The sequence below is a fragment of the Capronia epimyces genome (genome assembly GCF_000585565.1).
Source record: "Capronia epimyces CBS 606.96 chromosome Unknown aczIQ-supercont1.4, whole genome shotgun sequence".
NCBI classification, from domain to species: Eukaryota; Fungi; Ascomycota; class Eurotiomycetes; order Chaetothyriales; family Herpotrichiellaceae; genus Capronia; species Capronia epimyces.
This window is the reverse complement of record NW_006912907.1, coordinates 523,080-544,396: the sequence shown is the minus strand read 5'-3', so window position 1 is coordinate 544,396 and position 21,317 is coordinate 523,080. Positions and strand designations below refer to the sequence as shown.

The window sequence follows — 21,317 nt, the reverse complement described above, 5'->3', positions numbered from 1 at the left end:
ACTGCAGTCTACCAGTTGGGGGTGGAAGTGGCTTTAGTTACGTCGGTTGTGTCGTGGGGAGCCCAGGCAGTTTCACTTGCAGAGGCACAAGCACCAGATGGTGAGCTGCACTATTGGCCGGGGGGTTGGCGGGTTGCATTTTTCAGTGCGCATTCAGATTGACGACGGTCGTGATCTGATAGAAAAGGAGATCGGCGGCTTCACTCGGCATAGCATAGCATTGCGCGGACAGGCACGAACGGTTTTCCCTCACGCAGAGCAGATTCTCTGTAATAGGGAGTGGTGGAAGGATATGGAGAGACCCACGAGTCCAGGGACACCATTAAGATGATGAAAACCACTTTCAAGGATTGTGAACTCTCCGTCGCGCAGAGTTGATTTGTCTAGAGTACAGCTCAGCTCGTTCCCGTTCAATCATAGCCTCTGCACCTGGAGAGCGATGGTATTCATTCCACTAGCGACAATATCAACTTCCGGTTGAATGTTCAGTTCCCTCGTCTCTTGGAAGCGACATTTCATTTTACAACTTCCGACCAACCCTTATTTCCACGCAACATGTAAACCCCTCCGTATTCTATGCGTTCTTTCTCCTTGTCCCATGTGCCCCTGATTCCCTGGTGACTCCAACCAAACGCGCCATTACGCGCCGTCATGCCAAATGGAAGGCTCTCGGGGTCATTCACAAGCAGAACAGGTTGAATGTATGCTCCGTTCCGCTCCACTCATGCAAAGGACCCGAAAGACGCCGAACGGGACATTACCGTATGGAATTAGACAACGCACATGAACTTCGATTCTGACAGGCGTAATATCAGGCTGGAATGGAAGGTGGCGCTGATGCGGGTGCTGGGGACCGATAAACAAATCGTGAGAGTCACCGCATTGATGTGCGGCGATAGAATCGTCAGCTTCGAGGGCTTTCTTGCTGAACCAAGTTAAGTAAAGACTGTGTTGTGTAGCCGTCGCTCACGCCAGATGTATAGGCTTGATCGACGCGCAACACTATTCCTTTTGCTTGGATTCATTCGACTTCATTTAGGCTTAACAGCATCAATTCACTGATTGGTACAGGAGCAGAGGCTCTCCGACATTCTCGATTTCAGGAATAGTGCATTTCAGATCAAAGGCCTTGGAGAGGACGATTTTGAAGATCTTTTGCACGTTGATGCTGTGACTGGTACTGCTAAAGATGAGACTGGCGCGCATTGCTTTTGCGAATCGTCGAGCCTGTTGTTCCCAATATTGAATTAGTCTTTCTGTGGCTTGAGTTCGAGCAGTTCTGTTTCGTGAAGTTGTACAGAGTTGAATTATATCCCAGAACGTACCTGATTGCTGATCTCCTCTTGGTCCTCGCGGGGGAAATTCACGAAATGATCATACTTGGTGCCTATCAAGAAGGGAATAGCTGTTTTATTGAAGCCTCGGCCTTGCCTGTACCATTCCTTAATGCTGTTGAGGGTAGACTTTCGGGTGAGGTCGAACATGAACAGGATGGCGACGGCGTCATTGCAGACTAAGGGTAGCATGTTGACGAACTCTCGCTGGCCACCAAGATCCCAGATCGAGAAGGTGATTTCGGTGTTGCGTATGGAAATCGTCTTTTCCATGAAATTGACGCCTGGAAAGCACGAGCACACAAGAGTCAGCTGCTGGCTGCTAGCGATAGATAGAATCTGGCGGGCGGACAGAGCACGAACCCAGTGTCTGGATATAATCTTCATCCCAGCTGCCCTCGACATATTTGACCATCAAGCTGGTCTTGCCTATCTGGGCATCACCAACCATTCCGACCTTGATCACCACGCTGCTCTTGTTGGCGGGTTGTGATTGTCTGTTTTCCTGGTTCTGTGTTTGTTGCTGCCCACCCATTCCAGAGCCCGGTCTCGAACTAGGTTGCTGGTACAGATTCGGTGAATTGTATCTTTGATTGGGGTCATGGTCTATAGGGGGAGTGGCAGCCGGGGCGTGAGAGTGATGACCATTCTGAACCACCGTGGCATCTTCTTCTGGTTGTTGTTCTTGTTCATTGACGATATGGGGGCTGTATGCCGAGTCGGCGGGGTAATCAGTTGAACCGGAGAAGTCCATGATCTTAATTGATGGAATGGGGAGCGAGCGAAGGCTGCAGTCTGCGGAACAATGAACAACGGCTTACGAGCCAGGAGATAATCCTACGGGTGAAGCCCCAGGTCGACTCATGCGGCGGTCGAGGGATGGACGGGATGCTTTTTGGCTGCGGTTGCGGGTAAGTTGACACAAGCGCCGAAGGCCAATAACTTGATCGCCATTGACGCGACCGCGTCGGTGCCAAGCCTGACACTATCGGCCTCAGTCGATACTCTTACTACGGCGAGGGGCGAATCCGTATGGGAGTCGCAAGGCCAGACACACACAGACAGAGAGAACGAGGGAGAGAGGGAGAGAGAGAGAAATCTGCTACGATTATTGATTGTTTCTCTGCTGTCGGATCCTCACGTGTTGCCCTTCCTCATCCGCGCGGCCTGTGCCTCCGCGCCCAGAAACAGCGCGCATGCTGCGACAATGGCAGTGGCCACGACCCCGAAGATGATCTGAGTCTTGATCCCTGACTGAACTAGCGCTCGCCGTCCTGCATACTTTGTCACTGTTTGCATGTAATTCGCCATTCCGCTCCCCAGACAGGCCAGAGACAGGACCCAGAAGATAATTCCGAGTGGGTGGGACAGTCTCTGCTCAAGCGGACTGGGTTGATTTTTCAGGTGGAAGTTGATGAAGATGGCAACGGACACGACAGCCATGTAGACTGCCAGTCGGAGCCAGGACAGAAATGTTCGTTCGTTGGCACAATGGTCTCTCGCATCGGAGGTGACGTTGGAGAAGAGCAAGGGAGCATAGAGAGGCCGCTGCAGAAACAGCTCGATAGGATTGTCTGTATGGATCCTGGTTCGATCGGATTTAGTTCTGCACCCACCTCCCGCTGGGAGACTCACTGGTCCACATTGATAGTGCTGGTAAAAGGATTGTAGAGCAAATGCCAGTCATCATCAGCACCGGGCTCGGCGGTGGTCGTCGTTATAGGTGCCATGGGCGTGCTTGTGATGGAAATGCTATCTTACAGGTGCTGAACGAATGGACATAGTCTAAAAGTATGCTCAGCTGAGGGTGTGATAGCCCGCCAGATGATTATGCAAACACCGTCAAGGGAAAATATCAGTTGAACACTGCTGGTTGATGGTGTTCTAAGGTACGAGTATTTTATTTATCTGACCAAGGACTCGGCAGGTGGGCAAGCTCTAATAATACGGATACACGATCTTTAAGATGCATGACGCAACGAGCCTAAAGGCAGGTCAAATGCTGTCCGATGAGACCTAAGACGAACGGCGCCCATCAGAACGTATTTACTCCTGAAACTGTCTTGCGTACGTACAGATGCTCTGACCCTGTTCGAATGCACCGCATCCTCCAGCGTTCTCACGTACCGGGTATGTACAGCCGGAGACAGCCATATCTCATATCTCGGCTCCCTGTTGTCGCGGCCGATCGCAGGGGCTCAGAGACTCGACCCAAAATGGCCAATCCAGCCGAGAGCGAACTCCCGCACTCGCAGATGAGCGAGCAGGGTTCGCTGCACCTTTATCTATCCCCAGCCCCAACCTGCGACTCTTCCTTTCTTGTGCTCATGTGCTCATTGTCCAAACTACTGATGGCTGGCAGACAACGACCTTTCTGAAGACATAATTTCCCCGGCAATTTGTCGAGAAGACCTTTGGTTTGAGCATGCGAGCATTGGACTTTCACGTCTACGGAGTAACCCGTGGCCCCTCGAAAGATATCTAGGCTACGGCCATGGCCACTCCAACAAAACTCTCGGGCACGCTGGATCGGGTCTCAAGCATTACCAGCAGAGTGTTCTCTAGCTCTTTCCCTAGCGCATCTCCCATCGCACAGGAATCTCTGGCCCGAGATCTTGCAGAAGACACCGACTCAGACGCTATGGTCTCGGACGACGATGAATCCGAGAGCTCGACTTTACGTCCTTCAACGTCTGCTCCCGGCGGAGGATACTCTTTTGTTGGATCATACAGGAGACCCAGCTTTGCGGGGGCTGGAAATAGAGCCACTGTGCTTCCACAATTTGTACGGGAGCATGACAGACTATCTAAAGAAGAGAGAAAACAAGCATTGGAGGAAGAGAGAAGCCTGCTGCGAGACAACAATATCATTCCCCCTAAACATCCACTGGCCGAGGACAGTGGACGAAGAAAGAGCCTGTTTGGCAGCTACCTCTCTATTCCCGGCGGAGATCGCAAGGCCGGTCGAGACGAGGAAGCTGCTCCTGCATCCGATGGTGTAGCCGGAGTCGCTTCGGAGGTCTCTCCTCTCCTCGGAGACCCAAGCCTGCCTTATGGCGGACAGGACGACCCAGAGACCCTCGACGCAAAATGGGAACAGGCCGTTGCCGCCGGCATGATCCATACGACCTGGCAGCGCGAAGCCAAAGTCATTGCCGCTTACTCCGCGCCGCTGATGGTCACATTTGTCCTGCAGTATTCCTTGACCGTCGCCAGTATCTTCACCGTGGGACATATCGGGACGGTCGAATTAGGTGCTGTGAGTCTTGCATCCATGTCGGCCAACATCACCGGCTACGCAATCTACCAAGGCCTGGCCACATCGCTCGACACGCTCTGTGCACAGGCCTACGGATCTGGGCGCAAGAAACTCGTTGGCCTGCAAATGCAACGGATGGTTTTCTTTCTATGGACGATCTCCATCCCGATCGCCATCGTCTGGGTGCTTGCCGAAAATATCCTTCGGGTGATTGTCCCAGAGCCTGCGGTCGCTGAACTAGCAGGGCTATATCTGAGGGTTGTTTTGTTCGGCGCTCCTGGATACGCAGCATTCGAAGCAGGCAAACGGTTTGTGCAAGCCCAAGGCTTGTTCTCGGCGTCGTTGTACGTCCTCATCGTTTGTGCGCCTTTCAACGCTTTCTTGAACTGGCTCTTGGTTTGGAAATTCCAGCTGGGGTTTGTCGGTGCTCCTATCGCGGTGGCAATCACGGACAACCTCCTACCACTGGGTCTGTTCATCTACGTGCGCTTCTTCTCCAAGACCGGCATGTCATGCTGGAACGGCTTTACCAAGAAGGCATGGCAGAACTGGGGGCCGATGGTGAAACTGGCGTTGCCGGGTGTGGTGATGCTCGAGGCCGAGGTTCTGGCATTCGAAGTGCTCACATTTGCCTCCTCATACTTCGGCACCACAATCCTTGCTGCGCAGTCTGTCCTGGCCACTCTCACCTCCATCACTTTCCAGATCCCCTTTCCGCTGTCGATCGCGGGGTCTACGCGTGTCGCGAATCTCATTGGCGCCACCCTCGCCGACGCAGCGAGAGTCAGCACGCGCGTTACCTTTACCGCCGCCATCGTCGTGGGCATCATGAACGTGACCCTCCTGTCTTCGCTCAAGGACTACATCCCGCACCTGTTCACCTCGGACCCGGAAGTTGTCCGAGTTGTTTCGAAGATCCTGCCTCTCTGCGCTGCGTTCCAGCTCTTTGACGCGCTCGCGGCCAACTGCAACGGCGTCTTGCGTGGTCTCGGCCGACAGGAAGTGGGCGGCTACGTGCAGCTGTTCTGCTACTATGTGGTCGCCATGCCCATCAGCTTTGGCACCGCTTTCGGCCTAGGCTGGGGTCTGTGGGGTCTGTGGACCGGCGTGGCCATCGCCCTGGGGCTGGTGGCTTTGATCGAATTTATTTATCTCTATCGCACGGACTGGCAGCGGAGCGTGGAGGAGGCCCGGGCGAGGAACCAGGAAGGCGGTGCGTGAGCAGGAAGAAATCCCGCGCCCATCGTCGAGAAGAGTCAGGCAATAGATCATCATATGCCCGGGGCCATTGTGCTATAATTGAAGCTCCTGTTTGGGCAGCACGTTGGGATAGTATGTGAGATATTCGGACATATGCCAAAATAAAACCGCAGCCACAAGTATGAAGTATTCAAGTGTGACTTGGTGTATTCTAGAGAGATGTTCCCACATTAAAATAAACACACTGTATCGTGCTTGACCTATCATCTCATTGTGCCAAACATATGCAAATGTTGGAAGACGAACTGATGGGCCAGAGCCAGACTAATAAATAGAAGACTGCCTAGACTGCTCGGGTAGTAGGACCCTGTCTACGAAGTACCCTGGGCCGTGAGCATGAACGCAATAGGTATCGTCTAAGATAGAGGTATATCATCGCTCCTTCATCCATGCACGCCTGGAACGCCGGTTGTTCTTTGGCTCCAGCCAGAAAGCATGCAGCGCGTTAACCTCGATGCTGTCGTATTCACAGGCGAGTACGTTACGACTGCTGCCCACTTGGTCGTACGTATTACATCCTCCGAATCTCGGTCTCGCCGGCAACCTCGCTCAGGCGACCTTGGATCAACTTGTCCCACCAGTCGAACAACATGCCCTCGCAAATCAGGCGGAACCACGGTGTGTACTTGAGGGCCTTGTCATTGCCTGACTGCGACTCGACGTCCTTGAACATCTGTCTGAGCTCGGCCGGGCTGACCCACCGGGTGTCCTGGACTTCATTCTTGTTGATGTCCAGTGTCACGTCGGCCTCGATGAACAGGATATAGTCAATCTCATGCTCGCCCCATTTTCCGTCCGAGGGCGCCAGGTAGTGGATGCGGCCAAGGAAATCGAAGGCCGAGACGGGGACCTGGGACGCCTGGATGCCGAGCTCGTGGCCCAGTTTGCGTTGCGCGGCGCGTTTCGCGCCCTCGACGTTGCTGGCCAGGTCGCCGTTGCCGGTCTCGCTGGGGTGGGCGAGCGGGTGTGAGCAGCATGTGTTCGTCCACATGTCCGGGAAGGTGATCTTTTCGCTGGCCCGCTGTTGCAGCAGCAGTTTCTTGGTCTGTGGGTCAAACAGGAAGGCGGAAAATGCGCGGTGCAAAAGTCCTTGGTTGATGTTGGTCATTAGATGGCAGGCTTTCTTGGACGCAGACCCAATGGGCATGTCGTTTTGGTCGAGCACAATGCATACTTCGTCCATCAGCCGGATCTGTTCTTCGTCGTATCCGGCGAGGTCGTCCGAGGGCGCGGCCGTCGTGCCGTTGGTGTCAGGACTTGCATTGGGAGCTATGTCGGCGCCTATCAGGCGGGTGTGGACTTCGGGGAAGAGGGTGGTGACATTTTCGCGTGTAATGGTGGTCGAGGTCATATTGATGGGCCGTTCGCAAGCGAGGACAAGTATGGTTGAAGTTGGGACGGAGGAGTAAAGGAGAGACAGGGCACGGGGGTCAGTTGAAGTAATGAGCGTAGAGGAGAAAGAAAGCGCTGACGAGGGGTAGGGAGGGTGGTGTTGTACAGCGTACAGTATATGATATTAGCTACTGGAGGGTGCGTTGGACGTTGGACGTGGGACGGAGATGCGAGATATGAGACGCGAGACTGCGCTGCGCTGAAAACGAAGGCGGTGTAGAAAAAAGACTGGACCAGAGGCAACGAGGGAAGAAATCCGCAGTCACGTGCACGGCTGGCTAACGGCGGCGACAGCGACTCCGGGGTGAGCTGACATCGACCATGGTCAACAACACCACGGCCACGACATCAACAGCAACAGCACCCCCACGAGGGCGACGACAAGAGCCATGACAACAGCATGAGTCTCGTGCATGAATGAAGACCCTAAGCCCTAGACAATCTGCAGCCAGCCAGCCTTGAGGGAACGCTGACACCTCCATCACAGCCTACCCACAGCCTGAACGGCAGGGCGACGATGAGCATGAGCATGAGCATGCCCAGGTCTCTTTCCCTTCGCAATCACCACCGAAGACCGCCGGCGACCTAGGCACTCAAGAGCCCCTAAGCCGCTGTGTCCATACCTAGACACAGGTAGGTACCTAGACACAGGTAGGTACCTAGACACAGGTAGGTACCTAAACCGATGTAGGCACCTAAACTACTACCTAGATACATAAGGAGAGGTCTTGGTTTCACAGCCGAAGCTGCTCCTCACACCCTGCACCGCGTGAAGGTGCCTCTCATCGCAGGGCTCCCCCCTCTTGAACGCCTGACGCCGAACTCCCAACGCCTAAAACGCCGCCCATAACTGAAAAGCAAAGTCTTTTTTTTGGTGGTTTTCTGCCTGCAGGTCTTTTGCCGTACAGGTTCTTTTTCGAGTGTTTTTGGTTTTCCGAGTTTTTTGTGGTGGTTTTCTACCTGCAGGTCTTTTGCCGAACAGGTTCTTTTCCGAGTGTTTTTGGTTTTCCGAGTTTTTTTTGCCCCAGGTTGTTGTCTACCTGTGGGACTTGGTTTGGTGGTATATCATCGTCACCGTCATCGTCGGTGTTGTCATCGTGGTGGTCATCATGGTGGTCATCATGGTGGTCATCATCATCATCGTCATTGTCATTGTCGGCGTGGGAGCCCGCCTCAAATCTTCCACAGCGAGCTTCTCAGGCGACGGTGACACTGCGGCCACAGGACAGGCTCCCGGAGCGGGCCTTCTGCTGCCACCTCGCTGTCGGTGGCCGCCAGGATTCTGATGGCCGGCATCGCCGGCCCGGGCACGAGCTCTAGGTCGAGCTCTGGCTCTCGCTCCCACTCTGGATACAGGATTGTTGACCTGCTCTTGGTCGAGCAGGCTTGGCTGTATACCGACCCGGAGGTGTCGGTGCTTGTCGAGCGGAAGATGACCTTGGAGCCGCGGCGCTTTCTCCGGATCTTTGCCGGCGGAGGTGGTGGTGGCAGGGAGTCCTCCGTCTCTGTCCGGCACTTGACCGTGGTCCAGGACGAGGAGGTGCGAATGGCTTTGATGAGGCCACGCCGCCTATGCTTGGCTGGTGGTGCTGGTGCCGCTGCCACTGCCAATTCCTCGTCGCAGAGGAGATGTTGCCAACCGCGCCAAGACAGATCCGTCTCTGGCGGTGATGGTGCCGTTGCTGCTGCTGCTGCTGGCGGCGGTGGTGGTGCTGGTGCTGGTGCTGGTGCTGGTGCTGGTGCTGGTGCTGGTGCTGGTGCTGGTGCTGGTGCTGGTGCTGGTGCGGGCTCTGGCCCCGGCGTTGGCTCGACATCGGCCACCGGAGACGACAGAGGGACAAGACGAGGAATGGAGCTTGGCTGCTCCTCGTCGGCGGCCGCGGCGAATCTGCTGCAGAAACAGCCCATTGTCGAGAGAGAGAGAGAAAGAGAGGATGAGAAGAGGTGTGGTGTGGTTGAGGAGTACTCGCCGCTGCACTGAATGCCGGTCCGAGATCGAGACAAACTTGCCGCTGCACTAATATGCCGGTCCAAGATGCTCTGGTGTGTGTGATGGGAGTCCGCCGCTGCACTAAATGCCGGTCCGGATGTGTGTGTATGTGTGAGGGGTGTCCGCCGCTGCACTAAATGCCGGTCCGGAAGAGTGTGTCTGAGGGGGGTTGACTGTGCAATGCCGAAGATGATCTGGTGCCTGCCGCTCTAGTGTGAAGAGAGATGGTGTCGTTGGCTTGGCTGGAGAGTGTCGAGTACAAGTGCAAGAGTTTCAGGTGCAAGTACAAGTGATCAAGGTGGCGGTGCAAGTGTCAATCAGAGTCAAGATCAGTGTCAAGAGCAGTGTCAAGAGCAGAGCAAGAGCAGAGCAAGAGCAGAGCAAGAGCAGAGTCAAGAGCAGAGTCAGGAGCAGAGTCAGGAGCAGAGTCAGGAGCAGAGTCAAGAGCAGAGTCAAGAAGAGTGTGAGTGCCAATCAGAGTCAAGAGCAAGTCAAGAGCAAGTCAAGAGCAGTGTCAAGATCAGTGCAAGAGCAGTGTCAAGAGCAGAGTCAGAAGAGTCAAGTGTCTGGTGGACGGAGGAAAGAAAAGAAAGAGAAGAGAGGAAGATGAAGAGATCCTTATAGTCCAGAGGAACTTCCAAGACCTCCCCAATGTTCCACCAGAGACTGCTACGATGACGGTGTTCTCGGAGGCTGGGAGGTGTGGCGACCATTTCGACTCAACGAACTCAGTGCAGACGGTGGGACGAGTAGGTTCAATGGGAACTCTACGGTACAGCGACTCGATACCTTGCAGTCTGGTCTACGAGCATGTCTGGTCCCGCTGGAAGCAAAGCAGAGAGCGGTACAGCGAGGCTGAGCAACATCCACCCGGACTCAATTTCCGTGGTCCAGCAACCGGAAAGCAGCAAAGATGGAGAAGATGGAGCAATGATTGCGAGGGGGCAGGAAGCGGAGGTCTACGTGTTCTTCAAAGTGGATGCTGACGTCCACCACAGGTCGGGGTTGCCTGTCTTCAAAGTCGATCCCCAACCGCCATGAACAGCAGCACTGCAAGCATGAGCAGCCCGTCGAGAAGGTCCCCAGGCCTCAGGTGAGTCTAGCAGTCGACATATGTGTCTGCATCTACTAGGAAGGCTGAGGATTGCTCAAGGTGAAACAGCTCGATTGCGGAGGCATTGCGGAGGTGGCAATTGAAAGCAGTCCAAGGCAACCGAAGGCGGGGAAGTGGCGAGGCGGAGGCAACGCGAATGAATCGCAGCTAAGTTTTCTCATGGATCGCAGCTAAAGTTTCTCATTGAGGCATTTTCGAAGAACTGCAGCCCTTTGGGCCTGCAGAGGCCAGTGGTGGAATTGGCAATTCCCCTCCAGCTTCCAACGATTCAATCGATCAATTGCTTACTCGGGGCCTTGAAACTGGCTGGCCATGCGAGATTTACGACGCTGCAGGTCTGTCAAGTCGACGTGGTTCGCAAGGCTGCCTTAGCGATCGCGCGAGGCAACCTATGGAGTCCAGTAAGGTTCAAGTTCGTTCGGTGGAGCAAGGCTGAAACCTAGCCTGCATGCAGATCGGCAACCCTACGCGAATTTCTCCGAAACCCCAGCCAAACGCCAACATCATCCATCTGGATCTACCGCTCCCGTTCGAGCCGAAACGAGGGAGCTGGCGGTGTTGAAATGGGAGGCAGATGCAGCCCGAGCCCTCAGTTGCATCTGCCGATGTGATGTGAGAATTTCATCTGCTATTTGCTATCTGTTTGGCTGGGCTTGGTTACCAGGTAACTACGTATGTGTATGTGACATATGTGTGTACATATGACGTTCCCAAACAAGGCTGAATTTGCCGAGGCGTGATTGGCCCAAAGTGGACTCCTTCCCCATCCCTATCCACTCAACTCACCTCAAGTCAGCTCTCTGCGGGCAATCTCCCACGCGTTTGTCGCCTCTGACTTGCTGCTTTGCAAGTGCAAGTCGTAGCGACCCAAATGCAAAGCAGAAGCATTCTCCGCTCTCCGCTCTCGCTCTCGCTCTCGCTCGATCTGCTAACCAAACCAATCCAACAAAGCCCTCAACTTCTCAACAAGACCAAGGTGCCACCGCCACCCTGCCACGCCGATGTTCAACTCGATGACCAAACGTCTGATCTCGCCACCTGTTCCCATTCTTGCCGGCTTCCGGCCCACTTCCTACGTGACGATATCGTCACTGCCAACTGCGCACCCTGCAGTACAACCGTCCGCCGTAGAACGCCGCACACTTCATTTCACTTGCCTTCCTTCCCATTTGTTCATGTACATGGCGCCAGTGGTCGGCTCGGCTGCTCGGCTGCTGTTCTCCCGGTGCTACGATACGACACGAGTATGAAGGGTGAAGACGGAAGATAGAAGATAGAAGTGTTCGAGTTGGTAGTAGGGGTGAAGGGAGAACTGCAGTGAGAAGTGACGGCAAGAAACCCTCCAAAAGCGAGAGCACGGCAAGAAACCCTCCAAGTGACGAGAGCACGAAAAGACAAAGTGAAAGTGATAGTGCAATCAGTTGCCTGTTTCTCTAACACTTCTATACCTGGGTAGCTAGCCTGACGCGAGTATCGAGTACTCATAGTACTCATACGATTCCCATTACCCATCCAGTGCCGTGAAATCCCACCCCATTAACAGCCCGTGTCCTGCCTGTGTGTTCTTGTCTGACCACACTCCGCCCTGTAAACCTCGCTGCATCCCATACAATGCCGTAGAGATAAGTGCCGTTGAAAGAAAGGCCGGAGGCACATCCTATACAGCCCACACGATTGAATGCAAGAACAACAAACTCCTCACTCCTTGCTAAAGCCCAAGCTGACAAACAACCGGGATTGCTCCGCCCCAATCTGATAACCTATTCATTTGCCTGTGAGTAGTACCGCGTCTGACCTAGACGCTGACCTCACCGTCGTCGTCTTCAATGCCGTTGCTGGAATTCGATAAAACTCTGCTACATTCATCAACCGCCGCCGTCAATTCTTCTCCTCTGCCACCGGTCGCCTGGATATCTTTGTTTTTGATGTCGCTCAAAATGCGCTCAAAGTATGCCCTGAGAGTTCTCAAGCCTCGCAGATATCCTCGGTCAACATCACGCGGATGCGACGGAGGCGCCTGGGCCGTAGGAGGAAGTTCATCCTCGCCGGTGATGCAATTTGCAAAATCCACAATCTTGATCTCAATAGGCGGAGGCCATTTCTTGCCCTCTTTTTTCTTCAACTGAGCAATGTCGATCCCGTTCCTGGCTGCCTCCTCTGCTTCACGAGATTTGTGAGGCTCTGCGTCGTACAACATCAGGAGAGAACTCGCATAGAATCGATATCCAGGTAGTCGTCGCACCATGCTCTCCAGTTTGGACAGCTTGTGCAAGATGGTCGGGATGTGGCGAGCCACACTATCATAGCTGACTCCATCGTACAAGAACCTGGTGAGGGCCTCGCGAAATTCGCGCCCGGCCTTGAGATCACGGCCGTAGTATTTATCCTCATATGTGACCTTCTGTGCTTTGGCATCAAAGGTCTGCATACCACAGATCCTAACCCCCAGCTGTTGCGACGTGGTTGTTTTGCATTTGCGCCGTTGAGACTCCATTTTTTTCTTACTGGCTTCTACGCCAAATTGTCTCGTCCCCATCTTCAGATCGAGTACACAAGGTCGTCCCATACCACTGGTGAGATCTTCCAAAAGAAGAAAATAGACTACCCGGTCGCCACTACTTGAAGATTGAGCATCTTTGGGATTGGATGGGACCAATTCTGTTTGAACTTGTATTCCGAGTCCACTGCCGGTGTCTGGCTGGACCGTTGATGCACTGGGGTTACCGACATCTTGTATCCCCTGAGAAATTTCAGACTTGGTGCGATTCATATGGCCCGGATCTGTTGGCTTAGTCCGATCTAGGGAGAACGCCTCCTTGCCGGTGTCAGGACCAACATCCGTGGCGTAGGCCTCATCCTCAAAATATTCAAGGTCAGGAGTATCTTTGTCATTAACAGATTGTCGTCTCCGCCGGAGGCCCATGCCCGAGTGACGTCGCTTCACATACGTTTTGCTTTCTGCACTGGACACGATGGTCATGTTTGACACGTCACTGCCTGTCGTCTTAACTTTTTCAAGGTTATATTTGATCGAGTCCAGAGTAGAGACCGAAGACGAGTACAGGCCATTCGCAGAATCATCTCCATCCGCATGATTTTGGCCGAGTGTCTGCGTGTCTGCGTTTTGGTGGCTCTGAATCGGTCTTTGTGATTGATCTCTTGACTTGTCCGAATATTTGATCTCCTCGCCTGGTATCGAATTCACTGACAGGTTGCTTCTTCTTCTTCGAGAACTTGGATGACTTTTCAACCTCGGCACCGTGCTGTGCGAAGGGAGGTGCCTGCGATAGTACTGAATCGGCGGTGGTCCGAAGACTTCCCGGAGGATTTTGTCCCTCAATCCTTCATTGACCGAGGTGTTTCCCCAACTGCTAGAATGTTCTGGCATTGCCGGCCGGTGTGGAAAGTTTCTGGCTTCCTCCGCGTCTCGTAGCCCTAACTGAGACAAGCCGAGATCCTTGCTATGCCGACGTCCGTGATTTGGGTCAGCAGTTCTAGGTCGCTCTGGTAAAGCGAAATAATCCGAAGGAATGATGTGCTTGTTTTGTTCCAAGATCACTTGTGGGATACTGCCTAGCTGCTGCGAGTGGCTAACTATTCGTGGCTTCTCAAAAGGGGCTGAGACCTCTGTCATAGCATCGATGCACGCCATTTTATTGTTGTCAGTTGGTTGTTGTTCACTGGAGCTGAGACGCGCCGCCCCTAACGCGTCTCCGGTCTTGGGTTCGGAATTCTGGGCCTGCTTGGGTACTTTCGAGAAGGTGACATTGAGTACACCGATATATCTGTGAGCCGAATCAGCAAAACAGTCCAAAAAGACAACGCGGCTAGGCAACGAATAGATCATCTAGATACATACCTGGGAAGAAACTTGAGCATGTCGGGATGCCTCTGCTCAATTCTTTCGTAGAACTCATTCTCCCTATTATTAAGCTGTTTGCAGACGGCTCTGCGTGAGAAGCGGAAAATTGTCGAGTGACCTCCGACCTGATGCTTATAGGGCTCCAGCACAACCTTTGCCTTCGTATTAGGGACAGGAGCTTCGGCAGTATTTTTGAAAAGGGTATTCTGGTGGGTCGGCGTAGTGGCCATGTCATCATACTGACTCTGCTGACCGAAATCATCCCCGGACTCAAACTCGGATTCCGATGTGCTAAGCACTACACTGGGAGGAACTTCTTCCACGGGGGACAAAGCTGGAGTCGGCCGGTCTGATGCTGCCTCGTCTATAGGCTGGTAATTGCCATGAAAGATCTTCTTCTCATTCTTGGACACAACTGAGATGTCAATATGTGCAGGACCTCGCGACAGTTCGGCTCCTTTGTTACTGGAAGATGTCGTTGTCTCCACGGCCGGTTTTCGAACTTCATCACGCTTCCCAATGGCGAGGCCCAACTCACCAGGAGACGTGAATTGTTCTATCTCTTCGGGCGACGGACCTGGATGAGGATAATAGACAGCAGCGGATATACGTTCCTCGTCGTCGTCGCGTCCTTCGGAAGGACGGATGGTGAAGGTGTCGAAGGAGGGCTGTTGCTCTTGTATAACCGATTCGTCTCGAGTTTTAAGCGAGGCCTTCTCCGGCCTGTCCGTTCGGTATGAACTGCGGATTTCCTGTAGTAGAGAGGTAGGGAGATGCGGCCTCTGGGCAAGATCTTGTTGACGGAAATATGGGTCATGGTCGTGCTTCTGGGGTGAGGGAGGGCCCAAAGCTCTGCGACTGTCCGGGAGACCAGCACTTTTGGTCGACTGGAGTGCAGAGCCGACGAAGTCTTCGGACCCTCGATGAGCCAGCAGGTCTCGGGAGCCAGGCCCTTCAGGATAAGACGAGGGTTTCAGAGGCTCTCTACTATCACCGGCCTCGACGGTACGTTCGTTAGGTGTATGGACAGGTTTCGGCGTGCCGGATCGAGGATCAAAAATACCCATCATGTGGCTTGCCTTTCTGCTCCGAGCCGTGCCGCCAGTCTCCGGATTCTTCACGGTAGCTTCGATACTCTTGTCAACGTGAGCCCGACCACGACTCACACTGCGCTCAGTACGAGGTCCTTCTTTCAACGCCGCTCTTAAAGAATCACTCGTCTCGGCCACAGCATGGTGGGGACTTTCATGCTCCGAGGAACTCTGTGCATCTGGCAGCGGTCCTTCATGATGTTGTTTATCCTCGTGGGCCTGGCCGTCTTGCCCTTCCATAGATCCCACGGTGACATGAAATTTCTTAGCCCATGAATGCCCATCAGATGCTGTTCTTTTGATGCCTTGTATCGTGCCGATGGAAGGCCGAGACGGCGGTAGAGAGATACTGTCTTTCTCGTTGGTAGACTCGGATCTGTCCAGCCATTCGACCTTCCTAGGGGAATGAGGACGGGAGATTTTAGGCGTTTCTGGAGAAGAAACCGAACGGGCGGCGACGGTGGAGATATTGTAAGGAACACCACGCGTGGTATTTGGAGAAGGGGTCCGATTCACTCCTTGGATGGGAGAGGAAGGGTCGGTTTGGGGGGACACATAGTGATCCGCAAAGATGCTGTCTCTTTCTGACAATGGAGGGGTCTGTTGGCCAAAGGTGGCTGCCCGTGGAAATTTGTAGAGCGGCCCTCTGCCATTGTATGTCTGTGTTCCCTTCGTACCCCGTGCGATCGGTATGGGCTTGGAGCTCGATGAGGGACTCGGAGTGCCGGAAGAGGAGCCAGGCCGGCGCCGGGGGGAGGAGGGTCCTCCATTTACCGTAGAGGCAGGCGCGGACGGTCTTCTGGCGGGAGCGCTACTTGACATGGGGAGGACATTTGGCACACTGTCGGGTGGCAGGGATGTGCTTAGGTGTGTGAGGATCGATTCGCCAGGAGCGGCTGGTGGGAGGGTGGAAAGGCCAGAAGTAAAGTTGGGGAGCGCTGAGAGTAGCAACGTGCTTCGATCGAGAATCCGAGTGCGACAGGTAAATGGTGGGTGTGAGAGATGCGGTCTGGCGGAATGGCCGAACACGAGGAATGAAGACGAGGTTCACGGGGCACGTGGAGGAGCGAGAGGCTCACTGTTTCTAACAGCAATGATTCGGTGAGCGGGAGTTGGGGAGAGTGGATGATGCGCGAGAGTGGCAAGGTGCCAGGACAAGTTGGTGAAGGATGTGGTGGGCTGTGGAGGAGTCACGATAGTAGCGTACTATTAGTATGCGCATCAGGTAGTCTGGAGGACCGTGTTAGGGTGTAGTTTGCTTTGACTGCTCTTCTTCCTGCACCCGTAAATGTAAACTCACACCACGTCGAAGCGATGGATTGATATCGACTCGAGCACGCGGCCGCAGTTGGAGTTGGTCTCGCTCTCGAGAGCTGGAGGGTAGGGGGGCCCGAGAGTGCCTGAGCCTACATGGATAATTCCATCCGCATACAAACCCCCGAGCCCTGAACTGCTTCCGTTTTGTGCGACATGACGTTAGTTGACCTGCCCGCACCACCGCATATAGAAGAATCGCCCGCCCCAGCCTCATCAACAGGACCATCTCTATGCGTCTGTTACAACACATGTCTCCTCTCCCTCTCCACTACCAGTCTGAGATAAGGCACCCTTCTGATCTAGCACGATCTCCCAATAGCCGTATCATTTGTTTCTGTTCGGCCTTGCTCTCTCTCCTCCGTGCAATGCGGTTGCGGTTTTGCATTCTGCCTTGACCAACACACCATCCCTAACCTGGCCCTAGACTCCTGCGTCTTGACCTGGCACTGTGCCTGTTCCAAGGTAGCGCCTTGATCCGCGCTGACTTCACCACAGGGGCTCGCGGCTTCTTCCACCCTGTCCCTCACACTCACACTCAGCCAATCGCCAGACGCTATCTCTGCACGTTGTACTCTCTGCATGGCCACCACTGACTTGCGGACAGCGGGAGGCATGGTCCGCATACACCGTCGACCACGGTCATGGAGCCACGTCACCCGGTCCGAAACACTGGCACAGGTCTTTGCTATTTCACCTCCAGATCCGATGTCGAACTAAACTATATCCAAGGTATACTACAGACTATTGATCTGCAATTGGCTTGGTTCCGGATATGTCAGGGAAAATGAAATGCAGGGCTGGACAACAGACATACTTGGTTGCGCGGTGTCGTGCGAGACTCGTGTGCTACATTCATCCCGTTCGCAGCCACATTATCAAAATGGCAGCATTGCAAATACGCTGATCACGGAATGGTACCCAACCGTTGTACGAGGACTTTTTCGCCTAGAAAGATATTGGAAGGCATCCACAATTCCCCCGAATTTCTAACCTCCTTTCTGTTTATCCGGCCTTCGGGTACAATGGCTATCTGGGTACAAATGTTACCAGACGGCAGTTGGCCTCAGCACTGTTTCGTTCCGGAGTAACCACCAAAGTGGAGCAAAAAACTTGCTCCAATGTCTGGAGAAGTGCTCTGCTTGCCGTCCGATAATGAGCATGTCCTCTGTATTTCTCTACCGACTTACCCCAACAGGATGAAATACGCCTCTAGGGGCCTTGGGCAAGGCTGGAGGAATATAACAATCGATCTACCGCATTGGACTTTCGGGAGAACGGCCAAGTTGCAAGAGGGGCTGAATGTCCGTATACTTGCCTGTTGCAATGCTTGGGAGGTCTATTTTCTATTTGTTGTGTCAATGTAGCCTTGAAAGTACCCGCTGCTTCTATTTCTCGATTCATCCTGCTACCACTACGAATACGTATCACGTGATCTCGCGGGGACATATCACGTGACTAGCTCTTTACGCGTCATTCGAAGCGCGTTGATTACAGAGGCGATGCCAACCGCAAGTCCTGCTCTGTAAACATTGTCTCATGCTCTTCGCCACCACCATATCTCGATGCCGCACGAAATTGCCGACTCGGACGCTGAATCCGATTTCAATTCGCCTACCAAGCAGCCAGTTGCTCCCAAGAACGTTGTGGGAGATGCAGCTCCGAGCCAGGCGTCACTTTCCGGCTACGACTTTGACCAGTTCCTGAATTCCACGCAGAGACTGTCGTCTTTCTCGCCAACCCAGCAAAACCCTGATATGCGACTTAGGAGCTCTGGAAGTCATCTTGATGGAACATCCGACGCTGTCAACGCCACCGCTGCCCGGCCAAAGAAGAGGCCTCACAGTGCCCTGCACGAGAGCTCGAATGATCTGCAGGAGAGCAGTGGTTTGAAAGAACCGGGTTCCAGGAAGGCTAAAGTTTATGGCCATCCTTCAAGGTCTCGCACGGTCCATGATGTTCAATTGTTCACGAGCGCAGCAGAGTCTTCGTCAGAGCTTTGCAATACTGAACCAACGGTCCCGGCCCAAAACGTGTTGGATCAGCCCCTGTCAGATCTGGCACAGGAAACAAGTGTCACGAATGCTTCTCTATCACCGAACCTTACCCTTCCTAGTGGGATCCTTAGCCTGATCGGTCAATCTCCGACAGATGGATCACATCGCCTCACGACTTCAGTGGCTTCCATGGGACAGTACGAGTGCCTCAATCTAGATTTTCGTGGCTCAGGACAAGGCTTGGACATCAACACCAACCCATTCGGTTCCTTGAGTCAGGTGTCTTTGGATGAAGATCCCAATCCAGCTGAGACTGAACGGTTGGCGAGCGTGTTCCTCTTGACCGAAAATCAACTACACGTGGACCACATGAATCAGAGTACTATATCCCCAAACTCTGTATTGCACGACAATCAAACTCCCAACCTGCCACAAGTCGACCCGGACGCAGCCTTGACGGCGAACCCTTCTCGCCTTCTGCAAGATGATGGAGATACATTTTATGCTGTCTCGGACGGTCGTAATCCCGAACTTGAAGTCACAATGGGGGCGCCTGATATACCAGACCACTCGGACGTCGCTACGGCTGATTCCGAGAGGCCCCAGCCAAAAAAGCGTGGGCGTAAACCGAAGAATCCCCGTATGGCTTCCAAGTCTCCAGCGCCTCGAGTTTTAGAAGATATAGACGAACTCGCATTACCTCACTTACTGCCACAGAATCGGTCTCGACGAGGGACGCTCGATTCACTGTCTCAAGCATCTCAGACTTCCGCTACCACTGCTCCGAGCAAAAAGCGGAAGCGGGGAAAATCAACAGAGGTTGTTGAAGATGAACAGCAAGGACAGCAGACCACGGAAAGCTCTCCCACGAAACAAATAGCAAGCGAACCCAATCTTAGCGATGAATCACTGATTGGACTACCCAAGGAACAATACAAGCCACGACCAAGCCGTTCTAGGTCTAAGAGGGTTGTCGACGATGAAGATGCGTTTATGACTCCTCCAGTTCCAGGAACTGCCCATGATACCCCGGCAAAGACCACGAGTGCGGATGCCATGCAGGGCAAAGAGCAGTCATCGATGATTACAACAACAAAATCCAGCGCGAAGAAGTCCGGACGCAAGAGCAAAGTGAAGCGTGCAAAGACATCGGCTGCGGCCTTGCTGAAGAGGGGCGACCCTATGCTTAGCGAAGGTGAGGACGACGTTGTGTGGATGGACACGAAACCGGCTCCTGTGAAGCTGGACCTGCCGCCTGATCTGAAGGTGCTCAAAAAAGAAGCAGATGTGCCCAAGGATGATGAGGAGGAAACAAAACAGGATGATCATGCAGATACGACCAGTGCAAGAGAGGGGAATGGCAGGATTACAATAGAGATCCCTATCGCTACAGAGGTTAAGGACCCGGCGACAGGGCCTAAGAAACGGGGCCGCAAGCCCAAAAAGGCGCAGCAAAGGGAAGGAGTTGAGACTATCGAGGAGTCACACGACACCTTGAAGCCTCGGCCAGCCCTGGCTGAAATATCGCCAAACACGCCAGACACAAACATGAGTGGTCGCGAACTGAAAGCGCCCACAGTGTCGCCAATTTCAGTCTACGACTTGCCACCTCCTGTTTCTCCGGAAAAACCAAATGGCCCTACAGCCTCCGCACTCACGACACCTCACAAGCAAGCTGCCGAGACGGGACCTACCAAACACTCACCCATCAACGCACTCAACCTCTCCAGCGGAAGGAAAGTCACCTACCGCGTAGGCCTATCACGGCGACAGCACATCCCCAGCCTCTTGCGCAAAGTACAACGGGACAAGCCTCTGCCAAAGGTCGTGGTCAGGAAGGAACCGAAAGGAAAAAAGGACGTCAATATTGACAATGACTGCGATGGAGATGGTGAAGGGCGTTCTGGTCTTGCTGGTGACGAGTTGAGGGGAGCGGATGGGATGTTGATTGAATGGGGTGATTGATGCAGTTGATCTCGACCCAACCACTACCGGATATGACAATGCCTTCTCGGACCCTTCTTTGCAACAGCCACGGAAGAGACCTTGTGTCGGGTAAAGAGGAGCATCATGAGTGGCTCCGCCAACTTTGTATGGGCGACTACCACTGATATTCGGGTAAAGGTGACGGTGACGGCGTGGATCGACCTAGGCGTCAGAGGGAGTAGAAATGCTCGAAACTTACAGGTATCAGGTGGATGTGGTCTGGACTAGCAAGCGAGGCTGTTGAGAGCATGAAGATACGATTACATGGCTTGTAGAAGATATATTGTTAACTCACGATAGTTGACTTCCTGTATATTATATTCCACCTGGTTGCAACTACCTATGACTCAGCTAAGGTCTATAAACTAAGTCGCCTCTCAGTCTACTGCAAACTGAGTAATGAATTGTAGAAACTTTCATTTCACAGGCACAAATCCCCGTGTGGGATTGAAGCACCTGGAAGCTCTCTGTCCCCAGGTCAAGAGTACTCTGCAGGAAGATGAGGTCGTGACGGTTCGTGAAGCGGTTCGCTGTTAAAGCGGCGCGACTCTGGCTGCCAAGCCATGTACTGTAGGTTCCGTACAGCGCAGTCTAACAGTCTCCAAAAAGTTGAAGACGAGGTCACTGGAGCTTCGCCATCACTTTCCACAACGCAATCCATTTCTCTCAAACAAACTACGCCCCTGCTCTATCGGCCCGACGATCGCCCTCATCAGTA

The 21,317-nt window shown here is 53.6% G+C and overlaps 7 protein-coding genes across 7 annotated transcripts; 2 read left to right on the top strand and 5 right to left on the bottom strand.

The window, feature by feature from the left end:
* Positions 1–1,050: 1,050 nt before the first annotated feature.
* A1O3_04817 (rab family, other) lies at positions 1,051–2,088 on the bottom strand (the record flags this gene model as incomplete). The annotated part of the gene is made up of 3 exons (XM_007734945.1): positions 1,051–1,227; positions 1,326–1,618; positions 1,698–2,088. 3 exons carry the CDS (start codon positions 2,086–2,088, stop codon positions 1,051–1,053), a joined length of 861 nt encoding a protein of 286 aa, XP_007733135.1.
* Positions 2,089–2,471: 383 nt separating this feature from the next.
* Positions 2,472–3,064, bottom strand: A1O3_04816 (uncharacterized protein; the record flags this gene model as incomplete). Its single annotated transcript, XM_007734944.1, has 2 exons — positions 2,472–2,919; positions 2,970–3,064. 2 exons carry the CDS (start codon positions 3,062–3,064, stop codon positions 2,472–2,474), a joined length of 543 nt encoding a protein of 180 aa, XP_007733134.1.
* A 764-nt stretch (positions 3,065–3,828) lies between these two features.
* A1O3_04815 (uncharacterized protein) lies at positions 3,829–5,814 on the top strand (the record flags this gene model as incomplete). Its single annotated transcript, XM_007734943.1, has 1 exon — positions 3,829–5,814. The coding sequence occupies one exon, from the start codon at positions 3,829–3,831 to the stop codon at positions 5,812–5,814; it is 1,986 nt and encodes a 661-aa protein (XP_007733133.1).
* Positions 5,815–6,364: 550 nt separating this feature from the next.
* Positions 6,365–7,204, bottom strand: A1O3_04814 (isopentenyl-diphosphate delta-isomerase; the record flags this gene model as incomplete). Its single annotated transcript, XM_007734942.1, has 1 exon — positions 6,365–7,204. The coding sequence occupies one exon, from the start codon at positions 7,202–7,204 to the stop codon at positions 6,365–6,367; it is 840 nt and encodes a 279-aa protein (XP_007733132.1).
* Positions 7,205–8,418: 1,214 nt separating this feature from the next.
* Positions 8,419–9,153, bottom strand: A1O3_04813 (uncharacterized protein; the record flags this gene model as incomplete). Its single annotated transcript, XM_007734941.1, has 1 exon — positions 8,419–9,153. One exon carries the CDS (start codon positions 9,151–9,153, stop codon positions 8,419–8,421), a length of 735 nt encoding a protein of 244 aa, XP_007733131.1.
* Positions 9,154–12,144: 2,991 nt separating this feature from the next.
* A1O3_04812 (uncharacterized protein) lies at positions 12,145–16,124 on the bottom strand (the record flags this gene model as incomplete). Its single annotated transcript, XM_007734940.1, has 2 exons — positions 12,145–14,134; positions 14,209–16,124. 2 exons carry the CDS (start codon positions 16,122–16,124, stop codon positions 12,145–12,147), a joined length of 3,906 nt encoding a protein of 1,301 aa, XP_007733130.1.
* A 2,057-nt stretch (positions 16,125–18,181) lies between these two features.
* Positions 18,182–20,578, top strand: A1O3_04811 (uncharacterized protein; the record flags this gene model as incomplete). Its single annotated transcript, XM_007734939.1, has 1 exon — positions 18,182–20,578. One exon carries the CDS (start codon positions 18,182–18,184, stop codon positions 20,576–20,578), a length of 2,397 nt encoding a protein of 798 aa, XP_007733129.1.
* Positions 20,579–21,317: the final 739 nt, after the last annotated feature.